This window comes from Erythrolamprus reginae, chromosome 3, assembly GCF_031021105.1.
Source record: "Erythrolamprus reginae isolate rEryReg1 chromosome 3, rEryReg1.hap1, whole genome shotgun sequence".
NCBI classification, from domain to species: Eukaryota; Metazoa; Chordata; class Lepidosauria; order Squamata; family Dipsadidae; genus Erythrolamprus; species Erythrolamprus reginae.
This window is the reverse complement of record NC_091952.1, coordinates 85,661,480-85,684,983: the sequence shown is the minus strand read 5'-3', so window position 1 is coordinate 85,684,983 and position 23,504 is coordinate 85,661,480. Positions and strand designations below refer to the sequence as shown.

Sequence of the window (23,504 nt, the reverse complement as noted above, 5' to 3'; positions counted from 1 at the left end):
GTATGTATGTATGTATGTATGTATGTATGTTTGGTTTTTATATTAATGGGTTTTTAATCATTTTTAGTATTAGATTACTATTGTACACCGTTTTATTGTGGCTGTTAGCCGCCCCGAGTGTCCGGAGAGGGGCGGAAATCAAATCAAATCAAATCAAATCAAATCAAATCAAATCAAATCAAATCAAATCAAATCAAATCAAATCAAATCAAATCAAATCAAATCAAATCAAATCAAATCAAATCAAATCAAATCAAATCAAATCAAATCAAATCAAATCAAATCAAATCAAATCAAATCAAATCAAATCAAATCAAATCAAATCAAATCAAATCAAATCAAATCAAATCAAATCAAATCAAATCAAATCAAATCAAATCAAATCAAATCAAATCAATATTAATTATGCCTATTTGTGGAGTTGTTAAGGGCCCTGAAGTCCACCTTCAACCATGGAAACTCACTGGGTGACTGTGGGCCAGTCACTCTCAGTCCAAGCTACACCACTTTTGGAGAAAAAGTAGAGGGAAAAGTGATCTGAACACCACAAGCGCTTGGAAGACTGAATATAAATTAAAGACTCACCATCACTGTTATTCAATATTTTGACTAACTGCAATTTGACATACACTTCATCAGAGGTTTTCTTCAAAATAATTTAGACCAAGACCTATTTTTCAGTTGAACTTAATGGAACAAGGGTAGCAAAAGAAAGATGGCAGTCTAATTGGAATTCAGAGAGCTGAGGAAAGACACTTACAAGAATGTCCTTCATGGAAGAAAGGATGGAACCAAGTTCAAGGGAGAACTGGGTGCACACGTCCTGTCCTGACCGAGGACTAAGTCAAAGAGGGGGAATGGAGGCACAGGCAGAGATAAAAGATCTGACAGACTCAGTCCTCATTGGCTGGCAGGACGGTGTCAGCCCCATATTTAGATGTTGACTCCACCCACTATGGACAAATGACATTTGCTCATTTTCCATCTCCCTCAGCTCTACTAAATCTAATGCCAATCTAATTATTCTGTAATGATCAGAATTCCTAAATCTCCCTGGATTAGGAATCGAAACCTAGGACCACAGTCACAGTCTAAAAATTCATTGTATGGGAAAGATTCATTGCTAAGATATTAATTTCTGAAGTATAATTTTTAAAAAGTTTGTGTGGATTGTTTGTATAGAAACAAGGGGATAATACAGGTACTCCTCGACTTACAATAGTTCATTTATGGATGTCAGAACTCGCGTACGCGTGATAGTGTGCGTCCACACTTTATTTATTTATTTATTTATTTCGACTTCTATGCCGCCCAGTCCCAAAAGGACTGCTGCTCAGACACTATACCTTTCCGCCCACACCGGAAAAAAAATTAGAGGGAACGCTGCTTCTATTCTACTAGTTTTTTTCATCGTTCCTATCACCCATTTCCTCCAATGTTGACTGTATGACTGTAACTTGTTGCTTATATCCTAAGATTTTTATTAATATTGCTTCTTCATTGCTTATTTGACCCCCATGACAATCATTAAGTGTTGTACCACATGATTCTTGACAAATGTATATTTTATTTTATGTACACTGAGAGCATATGCACCAAGACAAATTCCTTGTGTGCCCAATCACACTTGGCCAATAAAATTCTATTCTATTCTATTAGCGATTGTTCACTCTTATAATGGCACTGTAGAAAGAGACTTTTGACTGTTTTTCCAGTTACAATCTTTGTAGCATCCACATGGTCATGCCATCAAAATTTAGATGCTTAGCAAATGGTTCATATTTATGACCGTTGCTGTGTCCCAAGATCATGTGATCACCTTTTGCAACCTTTTGATAAGCAAAGTCAATAGAGAAGCCACATTCACTTAAAAACTGCATTGCTAACTTATCAACTGCAGTGAAGTAAGAAAGGTTTTTTTAAAAGTGCAAAATTCACTTAACAGATTTCTCACTTAATAAGGGAAATTTTGGGCTCATTTGTGATCATAAGTCTATAATCTAGCACACAAGACAAGGGAATTTTGTCACCACATTAGTCAGCAAATTCACTTACTCCTTTCTCTGTGCAGAGTGAGTCACCTAAGTGATGGTGTCAATTAAATTTTTCCCAACATCTAATTTATCATCTGTTGTTTTAGTTTAGGTCAAGCTTACATTTTCTAGAGAAATCTTATTGGGATTGAGGCAGATATCTGAAAACAAGTTTCCACTTTAAAAAAAAACCCGAGATAAAAAAAGGGGCAAGAAAACTGATGTTGCAATTAAGCACAGAGCCATTTGTATTATTTTAAAAATAAAAGTACAGGAAGCATTAGAGAAGGGAAGCTGAATTGTACAGTTTTGAAGTAGTGATATATTAAACCTCATATGCATTATAATATTGAATAACCAATACCAATGACTAACCCAAGTAATATTTGAGATTCTAGAAAAACTGCATGACTTTCGAAGAACGATCAACATTTTCTAATGCCAAAATGTGGTAAGCTTATTTCAGAATAATGCTATATTCTCACAACAAAATTGCAGGCTGATAGCAAATGAATACATTTCAAATGGAATATATCTGCTCAAATATTCAATTATATCAAGTGACTCTTAAATAGGTGCCTGCCTTTTGTTTTCAACTTCTCATCTAAGCATCAATCAGATAGGATCATGCTTAGCTTTCTGAGATGATCAGTGGTGGACAGGGGCTGCCACTGAACAGAAAATTTGCCTATTTAAAGTAACAAAGGGGTATTGGAAAAAATCACTCTTGGAAATGTTAAATGAGACTTTTAAAAATAAGATCAATATATATGATCCCATTGTATTCTTTTACAGTGAGTCACCTAAGTGATGATGTCAATTACTCTAAAGAGCAAACATCTGAATCAGTGTCCCCGCTAATCTCAGTTGTACTACCATGCTTAAAAATAAGGCTAAACATGAATTTCAGGAAGATTTATTATTATTATTATTATTATTATTATTATTATTATTATTATTATTTATTATTATTAATTGGATTTGTATGCCGCCCCTCTCCACAGACTCGGGCAGCTAACAACAGTGGTAAAACAATATGAACAATCCAATTAATAAAAACAACTAAAAGAAACCTTATTATAAAAAACCAAACATACACACAAACATACCATGCATAACTTGTAATAGCCTAGGGGGAAAGGATAACTGAACTACCCCATGCCTGGCGACAAAGGTGGGTCTTAAGTAATTTGCGAAAGACAAGGAGGGTGGGGGCCGTTCTAATCTCTGGGGGGAGTTGGTTCCAGAGGGCCAGGGCCACCACAGAGAAGGCTCTTCCCCTGGGGTCCGCCAAACGACATTGTTTGGTCGACGGGACCCGGAGAAGGCCAACTCTGTGGGACCTTATCGGCCGCTGGGATTCATGCAGTAGAAGGCGGTTCCGGATGTATTCTGGCCCAATGCCATGTAGAGCTTTATAGGTCATTACCAACACTTTGAATTGTGACCGGAAACCGATCGGCAGCCAATGCAGGCCGCGGAGTGTTGCAGAAACGTGGGCGAATCTAGGAAGCCCCACGATGGCTCTCGCGGCTGCATTCTGCATGATCTGAAGTTTCCGAACACTTTTCAAAGGTAGGTCCATGTAGAGAGCGTTGCAGTAATCGAACCTCGAGGTGATGAGGGCATGAGTGACTGTGAGCAGTGACTCCCTGTCCAAATAGGGCCGCAACTGGTGCACCAGGCGAACCTGGGCAAATGCCCCCCTCGCCACAGCTGAAAGATGGTTCTCTAATGTGAGCTGTGGATCAAGGATGTCTGAAGGAGTTGCTTATGGTGAGGAATTATAACTAATATCCATTTGCCAGTAGGAGATCTAACAGCTAAAAATTTATTTTATTTATTTTATTTATTTATTAAATTTGTATGCTGCCCCACTCCGTAGACTCGGCAAAAATGGCAGCTGAATGCTGGGTTCAGACTTTTAAAATCTTTCTGGAGTAAGGAGAGATACTGAGATCACCCGTAAGTATTCCAGACAGATGGTTTCTTTCTCCCTCCCTCGCTCTCACCTCCCCCCTCTGTGTGTGTGTGTGTGTGTGTGAGAGAGAGAGAGAGAGTAGATGACATACAATGCATTTTTGTGGTTGGCTTGTAGGCAGCTAGTGGTCACAGGATTACATTGAGCTCACAGCTATCAATGTAGCCTTTAAGAACTTAATGTTCTGGCTGAACCTCAGAATCATGTTGAATTTTTTTTCTCTACTACTCTTTTTATCCTTCATAACTGCAAATTTGATTACCGTTAGTTTTTACATAATCAATAACAAGGATATTTTTTATAAGTTAAAATAGTCTTTTTTGAATATACAGCCAAAGAGGGATGATAGTGTGGATTTCTGAAAATTTTAAATGGATTAAGGGTTCAAATGGATTTGGATTAGAACTCTGAATTTTTAAATTTCTGATATTTATTTATTTGTTTGTTTGTTTATTTGTCAAAACATGTACAAGATAGCAGGTATTGGTATAAACATAAACAAAAGGCATTAAGAGTTGTTGACCTAATTTTGCGAAGATTTTTTATTTATTTATTTATTTGTCAAAATGTTTACAAGGTAATAGGTATGGTATAAACATAAACAAAAGCAAGTAGATACAGGTAAATTTGGACAATAGGACAGTAAGACAGGGATGGTAGGTACAATGGTGTGCTTATGCACGCCCCTTACAGATATCTTAGGAATGGGGTGAGGTCGACCATGGACAGTCTAAGGTTAAAGTTTTTGGGGTTTGGGGAAGAAACCACATAGTCAGGTAGTGTATTTCAGGCATTGATCACTCTGTTGCTGAAGTCTTATTTTTCTGCAGTTGAGTTTGGAGCAATTTATGAATTTTAACCTATTGTGTGCTTGTGTGTTGTTGCTGTTGAAGCTGAAGTATTCATTGTAACCATTGTAACAATCCTTTCTTGTGATAATCTTTTTTAAATTTACACCTTGAAACAAAAGAAGTGATGACTTTGAAGGTTGGTTTTTAGAGGGCTTAAGAAGATAAATAGGTCAGTGGATTTCTTTAAGAGAAATTTGAAATTATTACATGCATGCCCAAAATGATTTTAAAGTTATCCTCCGTTGAATAAAACTAAAAGTGATATGAATGTGACTTTAAAAAATGGTAGCCTGCAAGGAAAAAAGATGAAATAAGGATATATAAAAATATGATATATTGTATGCAAAAACAAACTAGTTGATTTAATAACTACAAAACACAGAGAACAGAAGAAGCTTCTTGGATGAGAAGTGAAACATCTTCAAAGAAAAACCAGAAAGCCCAGTTGCCTCTTGAAAAAGCACTTTTGGGACAATCATAACCTGGATGACTGAGAACCTCCATAGATGCAAAACACACACAAATACTAAACCACAAGTGTGGTTTGGGTAACTTCTTTGCAATGGAGTTATAAAATGGTCTTATTGAAGTTGTTAACAGTTTTGTGACAAATAGTGAAAATATGATGTGGATAACCATTTTATATTGAATTTACAACAAGGCTTGATAGAAGTCTTAATAAGTCTGGGAGAAAAGATGAAGAAGGCTTGTAAGTAAAGAAAGCAGATACTAAGATATTATTTGAGCGAATTAAAGATTGCTGAGAGAAAGAAGATAAAATTGGCTTATTTGATCAGGGTTAGAATAAATCAGATCTTATCTCTGATGAAGTTTAATACATTTTTAAATTAGGATTATATGACAATGTTTGAAAATGTTTATTTATAATGAGATGGAAGAATTTGTTTAAATAGAAAAAGGAAGGATTCAAAGTGGATTTAATAACGTAATTGGTAATAATATTGCTATTCTTTTCTGATAATCCTTAATGGACTTTTTCTGATTAAGATGGGTGAAGAGGTTTTAAAGATTTGTGTATAGAGAATGGATGGGTATGGTATACAAAGGTGATTAGAAAGAGGTTTCTTCTTCTTTTATGCAATTTTTCTTTTTCTATGCTTTTAGTCTATGTAAAGTGTATTAGTTCTACATGTATCATATAATCTTCAATAAAATTATTACCAAAAAAGGGAAGATTTATTCATGGAATTCTTGCAATGACCTAGAAGGTTTATGAAGGAAGAATTGACACATACCATTAATAATTAGGCATATTGTTTTTGTAAAGAGCATATATAGCGATGAAATTCATCCCTTTGTTAAATGAAATGGTTACTCACAATTGGGGTTTTTTTGGTCCCCTTTACTGTTAAGTCTTTAACAATGAACTCTTTGCATTTCAACAATGAATCATTTCCTCCATCCTCTTCCTGTCTGCCACTATACCACTCTTCTTCTAGGCATTTTTTTTTTACATACATATCTTACCATCTGTTTCTGTTTTCCTGAAAAACGTTCTTTCTCATCCCTGCTGCTCAGTTGTGTTGCAAAACCCAACTAATGACAAAACCACTTGAGTAACCTATGCTCGGCCAGCAAACATCCATTATAAAAATGTATAATGATACCTCTCTCTGCTTGCTGCTGTAAATGTACAGGACAGGCCCTGTAATTGAACAAAGCAATATTCCCCACCCTCAAACAGAATACATACCTTGAATGTTTACTTTGGAGATGGGTAGCTGACTTGCTGCTGGAGACCTCCTGTAGAGGAATGAATGGAAGTTTATTATATGGCGGCACTGGGATCCAGAGATGTCTCTGAATTCAATGCAGTTTTCCTCCTCCCCATTAATATAGAATAAGGGCTCACTCTACAGGAGTAACTGAAGGCTAGAGATGCCAGCTAAACCAAGATTAGAATGGATGATATTTACACAAATTTGTAAATACATTGGTACCTTTACTTACGAACTTAATTCATTCCAGGACCAGGTTCTTAAGTAGAAAAGTTTGTAAGAAGAAGCAATTTTTCCCAAAGGCATCAATGTAAAAGCAAATAATGTGTGCGATTGGGGAAACCAGAGGGAGGGTGGAGGCCCTGTTTCCTTCCAGGAGATTCCTAGAGAGGCCCCACAGAGGCTTCTCCCTGCCTTTTCCAGCCCTATTTCCTCCCAGGAGATTCCTAGAGAGGCCCCGCAGAGGCTTCTCCCTGCCTTTTCCCGTTACAGTTTCGGAGGCTCAGGCTTGTAAGTGGAAAATGTTTCTTGAGAAGAGGCAAAAAAATCTTGAACACCCAGTTCTTATCTAGACAAGTTCGTAAGTAGAGGCGTTTGTAGGCAGAGGTACCACTGTATGTGTAAGTTTAACATCAGCTGCTAATGAGGTGCTTCATCCATGCTAGTATTTCTCAATTTTGACAATTTAAAGAGGTGTGGACTTTGACTCGGGGAAAGCCACAGTCAGCAATACCGTCTAGGGCAGTGTTTCCCAATCTTGGCAACTTGAAGATATTTGGACTTCAACTCCCAGAATTCCCCAGCCAGCCTTGGCTGGCTGGGGAATTCTGGGAGTTGAAGTCCAAATATCTTCAAGTTGCCAAGGTTGGGAAACACTAGTCTAGGAGAATTCTGGTAATTAAAGTCCACATTTCTTAAAGTTGAGAAACGCTTCTGCATGCAATCTAAAACAGCTAAGTGCGTCTTTTTATGTGGAGGAACCTTCAAACATTGGCCTATCCATATGGCAAGTCAATGCCTACAAGCTGCTTGCTTCAAAAAGCAGCTGTCACCCAGATTCAGTGTCAAGGGCTTCCATACTGCTTGTTTAGGAATGTAAAGTGAAATCATACGGCACGTTCTCATGACTGAGAGGAAATGTGAAGGGGATGGGTACATCTGCATTAGCACTCTAATCAGTCAACACAAACCGATGGTAATACTTTTAAACATGTAACTATCATCCTTTTGATTTTGTCCTTATGAGACTCCGTAGGGAAGAAAAGCCTAGTTTCCTCAAATAAGCATTAAGTAAACCTGACAGCTAAATAACGGATCTGGACAATGGACAATGAAAAGTAATAAATATTTTACAAATATGGTACTTCCATTTAAAATTATGACAGACTTGGAACAGATGCTTTAACAGACCATAAAGCACTCCTGTCCAATCCCCCCCTCCCTTCAAATCACGTGATCACATTTTAGGTGCTTGGCAACCACTTTGCCTTCACGTGACTGCAATTTGTAATTTTAAGGGGGAAATGCCCATTCAGAATAATGAATTTGCACTTACAACTCTGGCGTTTGCTTAACGACTGCAGATTCGGTTAATGAACACAATGGCTCATTTAACAACTGTTGCAAAAAAAATGCTGTAAAATTGAGTCACATGTGGATAACTGTAAATCTTAAGCAGGCTCCCCCAAACGCTCTACCAGATGTTTGTGAAAATTGCAGTACAAATGTTATCATTATTGAACAATTTAATTTTTTTCATAATTCATTCCAATAGGACAGACTGAGTTTAATGTGATTTTCAAAAATAGAACATACACACACATGCACACACACTCTATATTAGGAAATACAGGTTTCCTAATATAGAAAAGTAGTTATGTTGAGTTTAGGTTTGAATTGCAGAAAGATAATTATGGCTTTGGTCCTCATGTAGGAATGTCAATTTGGTTCATCTTGGTTTTTCAATTTTTCTATTGCTAGCTTATTCTATCTCTTAGGTGCAACAACTTCGGTTAGTTTTAAAAGACAATTTTTTAATGAAAAATCATACGTATATCATTCACATTTTTCCTAATATCTTTATTTTTTAATTTAATTAATTTTTTTTAATTATTTAGATTTGTATGCCGCCCCTCTCCGCGAACTCGGGGCGGCTCACAACAAAAAAATATAAACAATCGTACAAATCCAAATAAATTCAATAAATTTAAGTATTTAAAATAGTTTTAAAAAGAACCCCACTATATTAACAAGCACACACACAAACATACCATACATAAATTGTACGTGGCCGGGGGAGGTGTTTCAGTTCCCCCATGCCTGACGACAAAGGTGGGTTTTAAGAGCTTTACAGAAGGCAGGGAGAGTAGGGGCAGTTCTAATCTCCGGGGGGAGTTGGTTCCAGAGGGCCGGGGCCGCCACAGAGAAGGCTCTTCCCCTGGGGCCCGCCAACCGACATTGTTTAGTTGACGGGACCCGGAGAAGATCCACTCTGTGGGACCTAATTGGTCGCTGGGATTCGTGCGGCAGAAGGCGGTCTCGGAGATATTCTGGTCCGATGCCATGAAGGGCTTTAAAGGTCATAACCAACACTTTGAATTGTGACCGGAAATTGATCGGCAGCCAATGCAGACTGCGGAGTGATGGTGTTTAAGGTGTATTTTAACAATAGTTTTTTCAATCCAATGGATTGTACCTTTCACTGATTTTCAATGGGCTCTACTTCTGAATAGATAATTCATAGTTTTACAATGGTAAGGTATGATTACAACAGTTAATTAAAAACAAAAATGAAAAAGTAGCTTACTTGTTTGATGTTCCCTGCAGATTAGTCAGTACTGTAAAATTATTTCTTACACTTCTCAAACTTGCCAAGACCTATTAAAATGTAAGAGTGCACTGAATAACATAATACATTGGAAGAACTCAAAATGTAGAATTATATAAATATTCAGATGTTCTTTAAAAATCCCACAAATGTCAAGAGAATTAAGCAAAAATATTGTTATTAAAACAAATGGGTTTCCGTTTTTAAAATTATGTTTAAATCCATAAAAGAATAAGGATTTATATTATTCAAATTGATTAAATAATATTATAGCTCACCCCATATATCTGTAATGCAAAAAACTGGAAAATCACCAGATGGCAGCAAAGAGATAATAAAAATTCTAATTCTTTGCTTCCACTTAATGGCCATATAGATTTTTTACAGCCCAGATTTATATAACACATATTTAACTGAATTGTATATTCATAGGTTTGAAGTAAAAAACCCCACAGTCTATTTATTAACAATAATCATTTGAAGGTATGCAATAGACAGTAACTGGAAACGAGAATAGACGTTTATTGTGTGACTAAAAAGTTGTTAATGGCTTAACAGTTAAAACAGAGCTATAGGCCCCGGAATTATGAAATCTTGAAAAGAGCAGCAATGCCACAAAACACAAAGAAACTTGATAGCTTTGGCAACATCACAACCAAAATATATTGCTTGTATTTTTTCTTCTGAAATAAATTAGTTTTTTTTATTTCCAAGTCTGGCATTTATAAATTGTGTTTTGTTATTGGGAATATTAGTCACCATAAGGAGATAAAGAGGGGCAGTTTAGTTTAGTGGTTAAGGCAGTGTTTCCCAACCTTGGCAACTTGGAGATATCTGGACTTCAACTCCCAGAATTCCCCAGCCAGCATTCGCTGGCTGGGGAATTCTGGGAGTTGAAGTCCAGATATCTCCAAGTTGCCAAGGTTGGGAAACACTGGGTTAAGGCACCAGCCTAGATACAGGAAGATTGTGAGTTCTAGTTCCACTTTAGGCATGAAAGCCAGCTGGGTAATTTTGAGCCGATCCCTCTCTCGGCCAATTCACTTCATAAGGTTGTTGTTATGGGGAAAATAGGAGGAAGAAGTTGAGTTGGATATGTTCACCGCCCTGAGTTATTTGTAAAAACAATGAAGGTAAGATACAAATAGGTAAATAAAATAAATTTTTAAAAGCCAGGCTTTTAATACAGTACAGTACTTCTATAGGCAAAGCATACTGTGGGCAGCAAAGTGGAAGTAAATTTAGCATAATATAGTTGGCAAAATTAAGGAAGGAAAGATTTACACAGATTTCAGTAAAATAAATTTAATGCTAATCTGTAGTAAATACAGAACCTGGAAATTGAAATGCCCAAGTCTTTTATTGTGAGGTCATAAGTGTTGTGATTCAGCCTGCGGCTCCTCAGGGACCGGCTGCATCTCTGCTGGATCCATGCCCGGAGGAGGAGGACAGTGAACAGGAGGGGGAAGAACAGGCAGACAGGGGAGAGGAAAGTCAGGAAGAGGATGAGGGAGAGCAGCCTGAGAGTCCCGGGGGGGGGGGCTCTCCCCAGCCAGTAGCCTGAACTCATTGGATGAGAAAGCACAGGCTATAATTGACATGAGACAGCGACGTGCAGCTCAGAGACGGGACCAATTAGAAAGGTATTGGCACCACTGAATTGGCAACAGCTGGGTTTGGGTGGTTCTCCTCAGCAGGGTTTAAAAGGCAGGCCAGCCCTTGGAGTCATGTGGAGCGTTATCAACTGGAAGTTCTGTGACCCTGCTTTGCTTCTCAGCGTCTCTGATCTTGGCTTGTGGCCTAGCAGTCTGGAAGACTTGGGGGAGGCGTATGTTTGTTATCTCCAGCATTGTTTTTGACAGCAAGAATCCTGTTTTACTTCATGGCCTTCGTGAAACCTCTTTGAAGTTCCAGCGTGTTCCTGTTTGTAAGGACATTTTCTGTTACCTGTGTTTGCTTTGAATTATACCAGCCTTTGCTTTTTACCAGTGTGTCTGGTTTCTCTTTTTGGGTTGGTGTTTGCTTCTGGAGGGACCCAGACAGAACAATAAGAAAGTTGTCTTTCTGAATATTTTCAATGCTTTTTACCACATCTTTCCTTGTGACTTTATTAATTAATCTGACAACTGAATTAGTTGCTCTTAAAGGCATAAAACTAAAAAAAGCAGTTTATCAGATAAGTTTTCAGAAAAGGTTTTAGAGAAAGAGTGGAAAAAGACTTTGAGGTCTAATGTGCCTAGGGGAATTGAGAAAGACACTGTGGGCAAGAGTCTTAATTCAATCTTGATAGTAATATAAACTGTGTTACAATATTTGGAACATACCTGTGCAAATGGTGTCACTATCAGGTCATCTCCATGTCTAATAAAAATGAAAACAAAAAGGAGCGTGTGTTTTAGAAGATTTTGAAAAATAATTGTATAAGAATCATCACAATATCTTGTTCTAAAACGTTGACTAACATTAAAATTTAATGGCTGTAAATTTCATATCCATGCACAAATTAAGATTATATACAACCAAACCTGTGAGTAGTGGTTTTAAATTAGAATGGGAAATGAAGTCCTTTATTGTTGTACAGCTTTTTTGCTCTCCAGAGTTGGGAGTTGTTCAGGATTCTACCTTTTGCATTCTGACTTATTTTTATGATTGATTCAAAAGAATTTCTTCACTTGATCCTATACACATTTTCTACGACATATGTATTGGAAATTTAAGTAGGCGTTTCTTTTTTCAGCTTTCCACATGAAAAAGCCATTGCTGCTTCAATGAACTGATTGATTATAGCAGTCGCCTCTTTCAAATGAGTCCTTAAAGCAGCCATGCCTTTATTCAAGCTTGTATGAGGTCTGAAAAAGAGATGCTGGGTTCTATGATGGAACGTAGTGAGGATCTTGATTCCCCGGAGGAAGGGGTGATTTCCACAAAAATAAGAGGCAACTCAGCTCAGTTCAGATATTGTGTACGAGAGAAAGTGGGTGAAATAGCTCTCCCTAATAGTGTACAGACTATATATAGAAACATAGAAACATAGAAGTCTGACGGCAGAAAAAGACCTCATGGTCCATCTAGTCTGCCCTAGTATTTTCTGTATTTTATCTTAGGATGGATATATGTTTATCCCAGGCATGTTTAAATTCAGTTACTGTGGATTTATCTACCACGTCTGCTGGAAGTTTGTTCCAAGGATCTACTACTCTTTCAGTAAAATAATATTTTCTCATGTTGCTTTTGATCTTTCCCCCAACTAACTTCAGATTGTGTCTCCTTGTTCTTGTGTGCATTTTCCTATTAAAAACACTTCCCCCCTGGACCTTATTTAACCCTTTAACATATTTAAATGTTTCAATCATGTCCCCCCTTTTCCTTCTGTCCTCCAGACTATACAGATTGAGTTCATTAAGTCTTTCCTGATACGTTTTATGCTTAAGACCTTCCACCATTCTTGTAGCCCGTCTTTGGACCCGTTCAATTTTGTCAATATCTTTTTGTAGGTGAGGTCTCCAGAACTGAACACAGTATTCCAAATGTGGTCTCACCAGCACTCTATATAGCGGGATCATAATCTCCCTCTTCCTGCTTGTTATACCTCTAGCTATGCAGCCAAGCATCCTACTTGTTTTCCCTACCGCCTGACCGCACTGTTCACCCATTTTGAGACTGTCAGAAATCACTACCCCTAAATCCTTTTCTTCTGACGTTTTTGCTAACACAGAACTGCCAATACAATACTCAGATTGAGGATTGCTTTTCCCCAAGTGCATTATTTTACATTTGGAAACATATAAGATGCAGATGATAGAGTTTGTCACGATTTTGCCTACAGCAATAAAGAACTCAGCTTGGAAGAATGGATACATATCATTCTTGGTTTCGGGCTGACAGTTTGCAATTTCTGTGCATTTTGAAATACCCCTTGCAAATTGTTTTTAAGCATGCACAGTCCTAGTACAGTATTTAAAATGCATGGATAAATTGTTTATCAAGTTAAATCATTAAGTTTTGGAATTGTTTGCCTTTAATATTGAAATATTTTCTGTCCAAATATCCTATTTAATTACAAAGTGAGTCCAATGAATCATTTGAATATATATGTTGCTGATTTGAAATGTTGCTTACTATTTAAAAATATATTATTATAATAAAGTGTTCAAACTCCCCATAGGCACATAAGCCATTTGGGCAGGGGTGAAATGTTCCCAGTTTGGGAATGCCTGATGGTTGTTGTACACCCTCCTGGATGCTGCCATTTGGGTTATTTCACCCTCTGTGTATACATAGAATGCTTTGTGCATGACACAGGGTAAAAGAATCCGGTGTCCAGATGGGTGGGCGGAGCCTTTGGCACTGGATCTCCAATCACAGACAGGCACACCCGAACCAGGAACATTTCACCCCTGCCCAGCTGGCTGAACTTAGGCAAGTTGTTCCTCTCCGTTCATATCAATATCAGTCTGTATAACACAAGCCGCTGAAAAATAAAGCTGATCACTTCTATTTGTCTGTGTTAATAAAGAGCTGATTATTAGCCCCTGGTCTCCAGTCTCCTGATTTAACAGTGGCGACAAGGGTGCCCGACCTATGCGTTCCCGATGGCCTTCTCCTCTGGCACCGGCCTTCTTCAACCCCGATCAAGACACTTGGACAACCTACATGTCCAAATTCAGAATCTTTCTTGAAGCAAGCAACCTCCAAGACGTTTCCGATGACAGAAAGTGTGCTATCTTCTTGAACTAATGCGGCCCTGCAATCTACAGCCTCTCCACTACACTGGTCGAGCCCGACACCATGGAGACTGTCGCCTGGATGGCGCTTCAGGAGAAGCTGGTTACCCATTTCCAGCCCACCACTCCAGCCCGCGTCAGCCGAAACCAATTCGCACAAATGCGGCAGGCTGACGGGGAATCCATCAGCGACTTCTCAACCCGACTCCGTGCCCTCCTGTCAAAATGCAATTTGCCGGTTCTCCAAATCCTCGAAATTTCTGCTACTGGTTCTCTGAAATACTCAAAACTTCCACAACCGGCTCTCCAGAACCTGCTGGATTTCACTCCTGAATGTATATCAAATAAATGAAATAATCTGATCAGAAATTGTCATTTTCTTCTTGTAACATAAGGCAATAAAGACTAGGAAATTCCAGTTAGGTTTATATACTAACTCTCAGTCGGAAAAAAGGCATAACATTATGAGAAAAGGCCAGCATTAGATTTCCTGGCTTTTGTTGACATACCCTGCTTTTAATGCTATTTAAACACAGACAAATTGTCTGGATTTTCAATATGGAAAATTAGATAATACATATGCAAGAAATAAAAATAAACAGGTATTCCTCATGTAAACTGTGATTATTCAAGCCCACCATTACTACTGTTGTTCCAGAAGTTAGAGTGCAACAGAATTTTGTTCTATATTCTTAGTTTCTAAGTTGTCCAGAAATCCAGCTCCTTGTTCGCCCAAATCCTGATGATCACTAAAAACTCATTCTTTACTGGGTTGTGGTTTTGGCAAGCCAAAGGGAAATGTTCCCTTGGATTCCACAGAATATATTCCACATTTTTCTTTTCTTCTTCAAGTCAGCATATTATTTCATGTTGTTATACTTCATACCTGATGATATGGAGGTACTGAATTTTTTTTATTAGAAAGAGGTTGTTACCATTTGCCTGATGATGATATTCATGGGAACAACTACCGTATTTTCTGGAGTATAAGGAGCACTTTCTCCCCTCAAAAGACGCTGAAAATTTGGGGGGGTGTTATACTTTGAATGTAGCTTTTTTAAAGCTTTTTTCCAGCCTTAATGAGATGCTAGCGAGTGAAGCGATCTTCCATGCTTTGCCTGCTTTTCCCATTGCTTTTCTCTCCAATGATCAACTGTGCTTTAGAAGCCCCTTTTTTTACCCCCAACCAGGGAACAAAAAGCGCATGCACATGGTCAAAACCAGCAAACTAATGCCCTGAAGCTGACCAGATTAAGGAGACTAGCCAGATGAATACCTAGTAGGCAGAAATTTATCCCCCTATTTTTCCCCCCCAATACTAAGGTGTGCCTTATACTCCAGTGCATCATATACTCTGAAAAATATGGTACCCACATGATAGAAACATAGAAATATAGACGTCTGACGGCAGAAAAAGACCTCATGGTCCATCTAGTCTGCCCTTATACTATTTCCTGTATTTTATCTTACAATGGATATATGTTTATCCCAGGCATGTTTAAATTCAGTTACTGTGGATTTACCAACCACGTCTGCTGGAAGTTTGTTCCAAGGATCTACTACTCTTTCAGTGAAATAATATTTTCTCACACTGCTTTTGATCTTTCCGCCAACTAACTTCAGATTGTGTCCCCTTGTTCTTGTGTTCACTTTCCTATTAAAAACACTTCCCTCCTGGACCTTATTTAACCCTTTAACATATTTAAATGTTTCAATCATGTCCCCCCTTTTCCTTCTGTCCTCCAGACTATACAGATTGAGTTCATTAAGTCTTTCCTGATACGTTTTATGCTTAAGACCTTCCACCATTCTTGTAGCCCGTCTTTGGACCCGTTCAATTTTGTCAATATCTTTTTGTAGGTGAGGTCTCCAGAACTGAACACAGTATTCCAAATGTGGTCTCACCAGCACTCTATATAGCGGGATCATAATCTCCCTCTTCCTGCTTGTTATACCTCTAGCTATGCAGCCAAGCATCCTACTTGTTTTCCCTACCGCCTGACCGCACTGTTCACCCATTTTGAGACTGTCAGAAATCACTACCCCTAAATCCTTTTCTTCTGACGTTTTTGCTAACACAGAACTGCCAATACAATACTCAGATTGAGGATTGCTTTTCCCCAAGTGCATTATTTTACATTTGGAAACATATAAGATGCAGATGATAGAGTTTGTCACGATTTTGCCTACAGCAATAAAGAACTCAGCTTGGAAGAATGGATACATATCATTCTTGGTTTCGGGCTGACAGTTTGCAATTTCTGTGCATTTTGAAATACCCCTTGCAAATTGTTTTTAAGCATGCACAGTCCTAGTACAGTATTTAAAATGCATGGATAAATTGTTTATCAAGTTAAATCATTAAGTTTTGGAATTGTTTGCCTTTAATATTGAAATATTTTCTGTCCAAATATCCTATTTAATTACAAAGTGAGTCCAATGAATCATTTGAATATATATGTTGCTGATTTGAAATGTTGCTTACTATTTAAAAATATATTATTATAATAAAGTGTTCAAACTCCCCATAGGCACATAAGCCATTTGGGCAGGGGTGAAATGTTCCCAGTTTGGGAATGCCTGATGGTTGTTGTACACCCTCCTGGATGCTGCCATTTGGGTTATTTCACCCTCTGTGTATACATAGAATGCTTTGTGCATGACACAGGGTAAAAGAATCCGGTGTCCAGATGGGTGGGCGGAGCCTTTGGCACTGGATCTCCAATCACAGACAGGCACACCCGAACCAGGAACATTTCACCCCTGCCCAGCTGGCTGAACTTAGGCAAGTTGTTCCTCTCCGTTCATATCAATATCAGTCTGTATAACACAAGCCGCTGAAAAATAAAGCTGATCACTTCTATTTGTCTGTGTTAATAAAGAGCTGATTATTAGCCCCTGGTCTCCAGTCTCCTGATTTAACAGTGGCGACAAGGGTGCCCGACCTATGCGTTCCCGATGGCCTTCTCCTCTGGCACCGGCCTTCTTCAACCCCGATCAAGACACTTGGACAACCTACATGTCCAAATTCAGAATCTTTCTTGAAGCAAGCAACCTCCAAGACGTTTCCGATGACAGAAAGTGTGCTATCTTCTTGAACTAATGCGGCCCTGCAATCTACAGCCTCTCCACTACACTGGTCGAGCCCGACACCATGGAGACTGTCGCCTGGATGGCGCTTCAGGAGAAGCTGGTTACCCATTTCCAGCCCACCACTCCAGCCCGCGTCAGCCGAAACCAATTCGCACAAATGCGGCAGGCTGACGGGGAATCCATCAGCGACTTCTCAACCCGACTCCGTGCCCTCCTGTCAAAATGCAATTTGCCGGTTCTCCAAATCCTCGAAATTTCTGCTACTGGTTCTCTGAAATACTCAAAACTTCCACAACCGGCTCTCCAGAACCTGCTGGATTTCACTTCTGAATGTATATCAAATAAATGAAATAATCTGATCAGAAATTGTCATTTTCTTCTTGTAACATAAGGCAATAAAGACTAGGAAATTCCAGTTAGGTTTATATACTAACTCTCAGTCGGAAAAAAGGCATAACATTATGAGAAAAGGCCAGCATTACATTTCCTGGCTTTTGTTGACATACCCTGCTTTTAATGCTATTTAAACACAGACAAATTGTCTGGATTTTCAATATGGAAAATTAGATAATACGTATGCAAGAAATAAAAATAAACAGGTATTCCTCATGTAAACTGTGATTATTCAAGCCCACCATTACTACTGTTGTTCCAGAAGTTAGAGTGCAACAGAATTTTGTTCTATATTCTTAGTTTCTAAGTTGTCCAGAAATCCAGCTCCTTGTTCGGCCAAATCCTGATGATCACTAAAAACTCATTCTTTACTGGGTTGTGGTTTTGGCAAGCCAAAGGGAAATGTTCCCTTGGATTCCACAGAATATATTCCACATTTTTCTTTTCTTCTTCAAGTCAGCATATTATTTCATGTTGTTATACTTCATACCTGATGATATGGAGGTACTGAATTTTTTTTTATTAGAAAGAGATTGTTGCCATTTGCCTGATGATGATATTCATGGGAACAACTACCGTATTTTCTGGAGTATAAGGAGCACTTTCTCCCCTCAAAAGACGCTGAAAATTTGGGGGGGGGGGGTGTTATACTTTGAATGTAGCTTTTTTAAAGCTTTTTTCCAGCCTTAATGAGATGCTAGCGAGTGAAGCGATCTTCCATGCTTTGCCTGCTTTTCCCATTGCTTTTCTCTCCAATGATCAACTGTGCTTTAGAAGCCCTTTTTTTTACCCCCAACCAGGGAACAAAAAGCGCATGCACATGGTCAAAACCAGCAAACTAATGCCCCGAAGCTGACCAGATTAAGGAGACTAGCCAGATGAATACCTAGTAGGCAGAAATTTATCCCCCTATTTTTTCCACCCAATACTAAGGTGTGCCTTATACTCCAGTGCATCATATACTCTGAAAAATATGGTACCCACATGATAGAAACATAGAAATATAGACGTCTGACGGCAGAAAAAGACCTCATGGTCCATCTGGTCTGCCCTTATACTATTTCCTGTATTTTATCTTACAATGGATATACGTTTATCCCAGGCATGTTTAAATTCAGTTACTGTGGATTTACCAACCACGTCTGCTGGAAGTTTGTTCCAAGGATCTACTACTCTTTCAGTGAAATAATATTTTCTCACGTTGCTTTTGATCTTTCCGCCAACTAACTTCAGATTGTGTCCCCTTGTTCTTGTGTTCACTTTCCTATTAAAAACACTTCCCTCCTGAACCTTATTTAGCCCTTTAACATATTTAAATGTTTCGATCATGTCCCCCCTTTTCCCTTCTGTCCTCCAGACTATACAGATTGAGTTCATTAAGTCTTTCTTGATACGTTTTATGCTTAAGACCTTCCACCATTCTTGTAGCCCGTCTTTGGAACCGTTCAATTTTGTCAATATCTTTTTGTAGGTGAGGTCTCCAGAACTGAACACAGTATTCCAAAGGTGGTCTCACCAGTGCTCTATATAAGGGGATCACTATCTCCCTCTTCCTGCTTGTTATACCTCTAGCTATGCAGCCAAGCATCCTACTTGCTTTTCCTACTGCCCAACCACACTGCTCATCCATTTTGAGACTGTCAGAAATCACTACCCCTAAATCCTTCTCTTCTGAAGTTTTTGCTAACACAGAACTGCCAAGGCTTAGATTAGACACACATACGTTTCTGATATTATCAGCTTGCAAACTGGTTTCACTTTTAGGAGAAGATTCTTCCTTTAAGAAGTTGCCCCAGGATTATTCCAGACCAACGTTTTCCAATTTGTTGCCTTTAGATCTGTTGAAATTAGAAATGCAGTCTGCTCTGTAGAAATTCTAGAATATGATAGATCTACTTACTGTTCACTTGGAGCCGAAGAATTCCGTGACATGGTCTTTGGTGACAGGTCATAGTCACTGTCCGATCGATAAAGAAATGATTCTCTACGCTGGCTATGCCCTGGAAATGTGGTATGTAGCACAAGCCCTGAAGATGAGCCAGCCTGAGGATCAAGTGGGCTACGACCGGGTGAAGGGCCATTTTCGACATCAAAGCTGTGAACAAGAAATTCATAAATATGACTGACATTGCATATTTAACATCTTAATTATAGTTAGTTACCGTATCTTTAATTCCCGCTTATCATAACTGGGAAACAGTGGGTAAACGGGCCAGAATATCTCCGGGACCGCCTCTTGCCGCACGAATCCCAGCGACCGATTAGGTCCCACAGAGTTGGCCTTCTCCGGGTCCCATCAACTAAACAATGCTGTTTGGCGGGACTCAGGGGAAGAGCCTTCTCTGTGGCGGCCCCGACCCTCTGGAACCAGCTCCCCCCAGAGATTAGAACTGCCCCCACCCTCCTCGCCTTTCGTAAACTCCTTAAAACCCACCTTTGCCGTCAGGCATGGGGGAATTGAAACATCTCCCCCGGGTCTATACAGTTATGTATGGTATGTTTGTGTGTACATTTGCTTTTAATAATGGGGCTTTTAGTGTTTCTTTTAAATTATTAATAATAATAAATAATAATAATAATAATAATTTATTAGATTTGTATGCCGCCCCTCTCCGAAGACTATTAGATTTGTTATATATTGTTTATTATTGCTGTGAGCCGCCCCGAGTCTACGGAGAGGGGCGGCATACAAATCTAATAAATAAATAAATCAATAAACACCAAATCAGTATGATGTTTTTCGAAAGCTGACTGCTTTTATATTCTTGAAGGCATTTGTAACTTTGCTATTGTTTAGTTTTTGTTTGCCAGCAGCTTGAATCTTTAGTGATTCCCACAATCCATTTTCTAAGGATTTCTTACTTTTTAGGATCCTTCTATCCTAAGAGACACTGAGCAATATAAGCATCTATTTGTGAAATTAAAGTCAGCTTTGAGTATTCCTTAAAAATATTGATTACTATGGTGGGGAACAAAGAAATGAGATATCAAATAGTATTATAGAGATCTACCTATGGATTTGAAAATTTATTTCCTAAAACAGTTGTTAAAAAATAAAAAAAACATATCTATTTTTGGCACTTAGCTGTAAGAACCCTATTTTCAAGTAATTTAAAGTTACTGAAGTATTATAGGATATTTATGAATAATCCCATAAACTGCTACCAGCTCTTTGTCTATAAGTATGAAAGAAGACTATATGGCTATAAATGGGGGGGGGGATCACTATACGTACTTGAAAAAAGTTGTGCAAATAGGGAAAAAACCCATTAATTTTTAAAATCAGAAAATATTTGTTCAACATTTTACAAAGATTGATCCATAAACGTAGAAAGACAAGGCAGAGAAAGAGGGGGATTTCTGAAAAGACGAAGGGTCCTCAAATCAGGTAGCCAATATAAAATAGATAACAAAAAAGGAAGAAAATAAAATGAGATTTATATTTGCTTCACTGACAGCAGTCAAAACCTTTCATCATGTAGGTGATGGCAGAATATAACCCATATTAAGGCTAACAGGTATACCATAAAACTTGAATTATTTTCCTCAGGAATCTTATAATGAAAACAAAGCTATTGAAAGAATTGAATCTGTAAAAACAAAGTGATTGTACAAAAGGTATTTTAATTAAGGAACTGTCCTCTTTTTTCTCCATCTTACCCTAATAGTTTACGGGAATGACTTTGGGAGACAGGAGGAAGAGCAGCAGATTAGACAAAAATCAAAAAGAAATGCAAAAGAAATCGCGGGGAATGTAAAAAGTCCCATAAGGAACCACCTCTAGTTTCTTGGACTAAAAATGGAAGGAAAAATGTATGTTCCGTTAATCTTACAATACAGATAGACTTAGTACTTTAGGTGTGCTTCTTGTCTTGACTGCCTTGCAAGGCTGACATCAATATTGAAAGTCTGAAAAATTATTAAGTAATTAAGTAATTCAGGTTTTATATTTCATAGATTTTATCATTAAGAATAACCTCTGGCAATTTTTTATAATTGCAATAGCAAGCATATGGTTCAGTAGCTTTCTTCCACACTATTAAGTCTAGCAATTTTCAAATAAACAGTTCTTCAAATAAATTGCCCAACTGAACAATATACAGTGGTACCTCATGATACGAACCCCTCGCCATACGAACAACCTGAGATACGAACCTGAGGTTCAGAAATTTTTTGCCTCTTCTTAGGAACTTTTTCCATCTTACGAACCCCCCCGCCGCCGTTGAGAAGCCCCGCCGCCCAGCTGTCGCTTTTTGAAACAGCCGTGGGCGTCTCAGCGTCCTCCTGAACCCGAATGCCAAACCCGAACTTCCAGGTTCGGCGTTCGGGAGGCCGCGGAGAAGCCCCCCGCCTGTTTCAAAAGGTGACAGCCGGGCAGTGGTGCTTCTCAGCGGCCACCTGAACCCAAACTTTTGCCGAACTTCCTGGTTCGGCATTGGGAGAACGCTGAGAAGCGCCCTGCTGTTTCAAAAGGTGACAGCCAGGCAGCGGCGTTTTTTTGCGGGTTTTTTTCATTGCACGCATTAATTGATTTTACATTGTTTCCTATGGGAAACAATGTTTCATCTTACAAACTTTTCACCTTACGAACCTCCCCCGGGAATCAATTAGGTTCGTAAGACGAGGTATTACTGTATAGTCTTTACTATCTTCTTTTACAAAGTGTATATAATGATAGATTAGGGAATTTTGAAACAAAATGAATCTAGAATCCTTTTTCCAACCAATCAGCTTTCACCTAGAGAATGAAATACTCCTGCAGTGTAGATTTAGAATACAGAGCATTACCTAAATTGGTTCCTCTCATGCTCATATCCTTCCTGCTCTGAGTCAAATGCAATGCAAATCAGTAAGACCACCCACTCAGGATGCTTCTGCATATGCGCAAAAGTGTTGCATGTATGCAAGCACAGGAACCAGTAGAAAAGGGGTTTAGAACCCTCTACTGAGTAGGATCTTCCAGATCTTTGAAGGGATTCCTACTTTGTTGGTTCAAGTGCAGCAATTCTTTGAAACTATTCCAAAAAGCAAAGAGGCACTCCCGTTTCTATGCAATGCAGTGGAGCAGCTGCTTCACTTCACTCAGTAACACTGCTTCTGTGTAGGCAAAAAAAGGTCAGTCAGCATGTTGTATCTGCTAATCAAAGTAAGCCAGCCTCAACTCAATTAGCAATACACATCCACAAGTGCTTCATCTGAAGGCCATCATCCATAATCTTCACATTCCTATGTGATAGTTTTTCCATTGGTCATAGATTCTTGTTACACTATACTTGCTTCATGTGTGTTCATGAAAATACCAAGAGCTGTTACATTTGAAATGAAGGGTGGATTAAATAAATTATGGAAGGAAATTCTCTTTAGCAGCCTCTGGAGGAATGTTGCATGGTGTTCTTTCCTCCCAATCATTTTTTTTCCCATTCGAGATGGCTCTCTTGCAGGTCTCTAGCTGGATCACATATTTATCTTTGGGATTTCATTGAACAGCATTTGCATATTTTATTTATTTATTTATTGGATTTGTATGCCTCCCCTCTCCAGAGACTCGGGGCGGCTAACAGCAATAATAAGATAGCATATAATAATAATCCAATACTAAAAACAATTTAAAACCCATTATTATAAAAACAAACATACATACAGACATACCATGCATAAAATTGTAAAGGCCTAGGGGAAAAGAGTATCTCAATTCCCCCATGCCTGGTGGCAGAGGTGGGTTTTAAGTAGCTTACGAAAGGCAAGGAGGGTGGGGGCAATTCTAATCTCAGGGGGGAGTTGGTTCCAGAGGGCTGGGGCCGCCACAGAGAAGGCTCTTCCCCTGGGTCCCACCAAGCGACATTGTTTAGTTGACGGGACCCGG

The 23,504-nt window shown here is 38.7% G+C and overlaps 1 protein-coding gene across 4 annotated transcripts in view; it reads right to left on the bottom strand.

Annotated features, from left to right (window-relative positions):
• Window positions 1-23,504, bottom strand: part of PDE4B (phosphodiesterase 4B) — a 340,358-nt gene that overhangs the window by 62,897 nt on the left and 253,957 nt on the right. For all 4 annotated transcript variants that reach the window (XM_070746092.1, XM_070746089.1, XM_070746090.1 and 1 more), the window contains exons 4-7: window positions 19,542-19,736; window positions 11,756-11,792; window positions 9,411-9,481; window positions 6,580-6,629 (exon numbers count right to left, since the gene is read on the bottom strand). In XM_070746092.1, the coding sequence (XP_070602193.1) occupies window positions 6,580-6,629; window positions 9,411-9,481; window positions 11,756-11,792; window positions 19,542-19,736 (353 nt within the window). The remainder of the gene's footprint in view (window positions 1-6,579; window positions 6,630-9,410; window positions 9,482-11,755; window positions 11,793-19,541; window positions 19,737-23,504) is intronic.